This window comes from Sprattus sprattus (genome assembly GCF_963457725.1).
Source record: "Sprattus sprattus genome assembly, chromosome: 14".
Taxonomy (NCBI): Eukaryota; Metazoa; Chordata; class Actinopteri; order Clupeiformes; family Clupeidae; genus Sprattus; species Sprattus sprattus.
Genome location: NC_137912.1, coordinates 6093529 through 6096028, shown reverse-complemented (window position 1 = coordinate 6096028; position 2500 = coordinate 6093529). Strand labels below are relative to the sequence as shown.

The following is a 2500-nucleotide window of genomic DNA, read 5'->3' as shown; positions in this document are numbered from 1 at the left end:
CTGTGTCTGTGTCTGTGTCTGTGTCTGTGTCTGTGTCTGTGTCTGTGTCTGTGTCTGTGTCTGTGTCTGTGTCTGTGTCTGTATGTGAGTGTGAGTGTGTGTCTATGTCTGTGTGCGTCTGTGTGCGCGCGCGCGTGCGTGCGTGTGTGTGCGTGTGTGTGTGTGTGTGTGTGTGTGTGCGTGCGCGTGTGTGTGAGCTCACGGTTGTTGAAGGGGGGTCGCTCCTTCTGCTGCTCCCTCATGGTGACGCTGCCGTTCTCGCTGGAGTTGGTGCTGCTCTGCCGGCTCACGTTGCTAGGCGGCAGCCTCGGGGGCTCGCAGTTGGGAGGGGGCGCGGCGGGGGGCAGAGGAGGGGTGGGCAGCCGCATGGGCGCCGGGGCAGGAGGAGGGGGGGCCGGCGCTGGGGGCATGGGGGTCACAATCGGTTTGGGGACGTAGTCGGTCCTCTGTTTCTGTCGGAACAAAGGATGATAGATAGATAAATACTTTATTAATCCCGTGGGGGAAATTCTGGTATCTTGCAGCTCTCTCATATTCACAATAACTACAAACAATACATACAGACAATATTATACAAACAGACAATATGATACAATAGGATGGCCTGATATCTTCTGCTTAACATTCTGTGTCTGTTGGAACATAGCATGGCCTGATATCTTCTGCTAAACATTCTGTGTCTGTTGGAACATAGCATGGCCTGATATCTTCTGCTAAACATTCTGTTCAGAGGTTAAGTTATTACTAGTGCAACACCAACTATGCAGTCAGGTATTCAGTAACCTTTTACTAAACCTAGGACACATAAGTCTTAATTAGAGATTTTACCCAGGGCTGAATCCATTTCTGTTCTTGTTCCATTCCAACAGGAATACAACTAAATAAACATTTCTAAGGCAGGGACAAAGCTAGGCTGTTGAAGAAATGCACCCACAGCACACACACATGTAAAATTAACAACCATGTTCAAATTACCTCATTTAGCTCGCCCAGTAATTGCTTGCAGGGAGGAAAAAACCATATAAAAAAATCAAAACACAAATCAAGTGAAGATGACCAGTGGCTCACTGCAATGCACTCTGGGTAAGGCTAGGACTCACACACAGACAAATGCAAAACACTTCTACCATCCTAGCTCTCCATTCATTTATTGCTAAATAAATGGCTAATGTCATAACTACAAGGTGAGAGGTTGGTCCAAACAATGCTCAAAGTGCTTTGTCTTTCCAAGTCATTTTCAGACATGGACCAACCATCGCCTGTGTCTAAACCTGCTAGAAGCTACATTCTCTTCTCATTCTTTACACTGAGGAAATCTGAAGGTTTTCAGAAACAAATGACTAAATTTGACATCTGAGATCCAACAGAAAAGCCAGGAAAAACAAGCTTGGAGAGAAAACGGAAGAAAGAGGGAGCGCAAACAGAGAGAAAGTTTTACATTTCTAACACGGGGGAGAGAATGCACACCTCAGCACACACACACCTCAGCACACACGCACACACACACACACACACACACACACACCCATTGCAAAAGCCCTACCTTGAACAACTCAAACTCCTTCTTTGGCATCATTAGCTTTACACATGAATGAGGAGGTGGAATGGAAAATGGAGAAGGAAAATGATTTTCTTTTACGCCAATGGCGGAGTCAGGATGAAGTGAAATGAAACACACACACACAAACACACACGACCACCCTGGCAGCTCTACTGAACTCTCTACTGCGGCTACAGCCATCAGAAGGGCAGCGATTGCAGAATTAAAGTTTAAAAAATCAAATCTTCATTAAATGTATATGGATAAATGTATGGATATAACAAACAAACAATGAATAAGGAAAGGTTATGATTACACAAATGATACTGCATGATGTGTGAACTTCCCCAGGAACACTAGACTCATGCTATAAAGTTGCATCTACAACTACACCTTCATGCTTACTTGACATATCTCCAAAGATCTGTATTATATGGCTAAAAGGTCTTATATCCCATATATCTGTAAATTGAATGCACCTGACAGACAACTAATCGTACAATAGATGGACACTCCATTCTCTGGTTTGCTGCATGACTCTTGAAAGGCAACACCCCTTACCTACGAACTTGAGAACTATGAGATTATAATTAAAGTTGCCAAATTGATAATTTATGATGGCATTTAGACATATGACAAAATGTCTATTTAACCTCCTGAAATGACTAGAGCCATTTCGGCGCTACTCCTTTAAAAGTGGACTTAAACATTTTTATTCAGGAAGGCATTTCTTGCCTTGTGTTAAATCTAGAACCACTAAGTTTTCTATTATGCTTATGTTAACTATTTTTTTTATATATATAATTGTATTATTATAGTTAGTTTCTAATATGTAGGCACTCTGAGATTGTTTTGAATGAAAATGCGTTAAAAATAAAATGAATTATTATTATTATTACTCGAACACCACTGTCCAGGAGTGCCTGAGGGAGAGTGGCAGTGCTGCTCACCTGGATGGTG

General features: G+C 42.8%; 1 protein-coding gene across 1 annotated transcript in view; it reads right to left on the bottom strand.

Moving 5' to 3' along the window:
• Nucleotides 1–2500, bottom strand: part of eps8a (EGFR pathway substrate 8a, signaling adaptor) — a 67684-nt gene that overhangs the window by 5816 nt on the left and 59368 nt on the right. The window contains exons 17-20 of the mRNA XM_080851466.1: nt 2491–2500; nt 1544–1579; nt 976–999; nt 203–452 (exon numbers count right to left, since the gene is read on the bottom strand). The exon at nt 2491–2500 is cut by the window's right edge and continues 131 nt beyond it. Of these exons, the coding sequence (XP_080707592.1) occupies nt 203–452; nt 976–999; nt 1544–1579; nt 2491–2500 (320 nt within the window). The remainder of the gene's footprint in view (nt 1–202; nt 453–975; nt 1000–1543; nt 1580–2490) is intronic.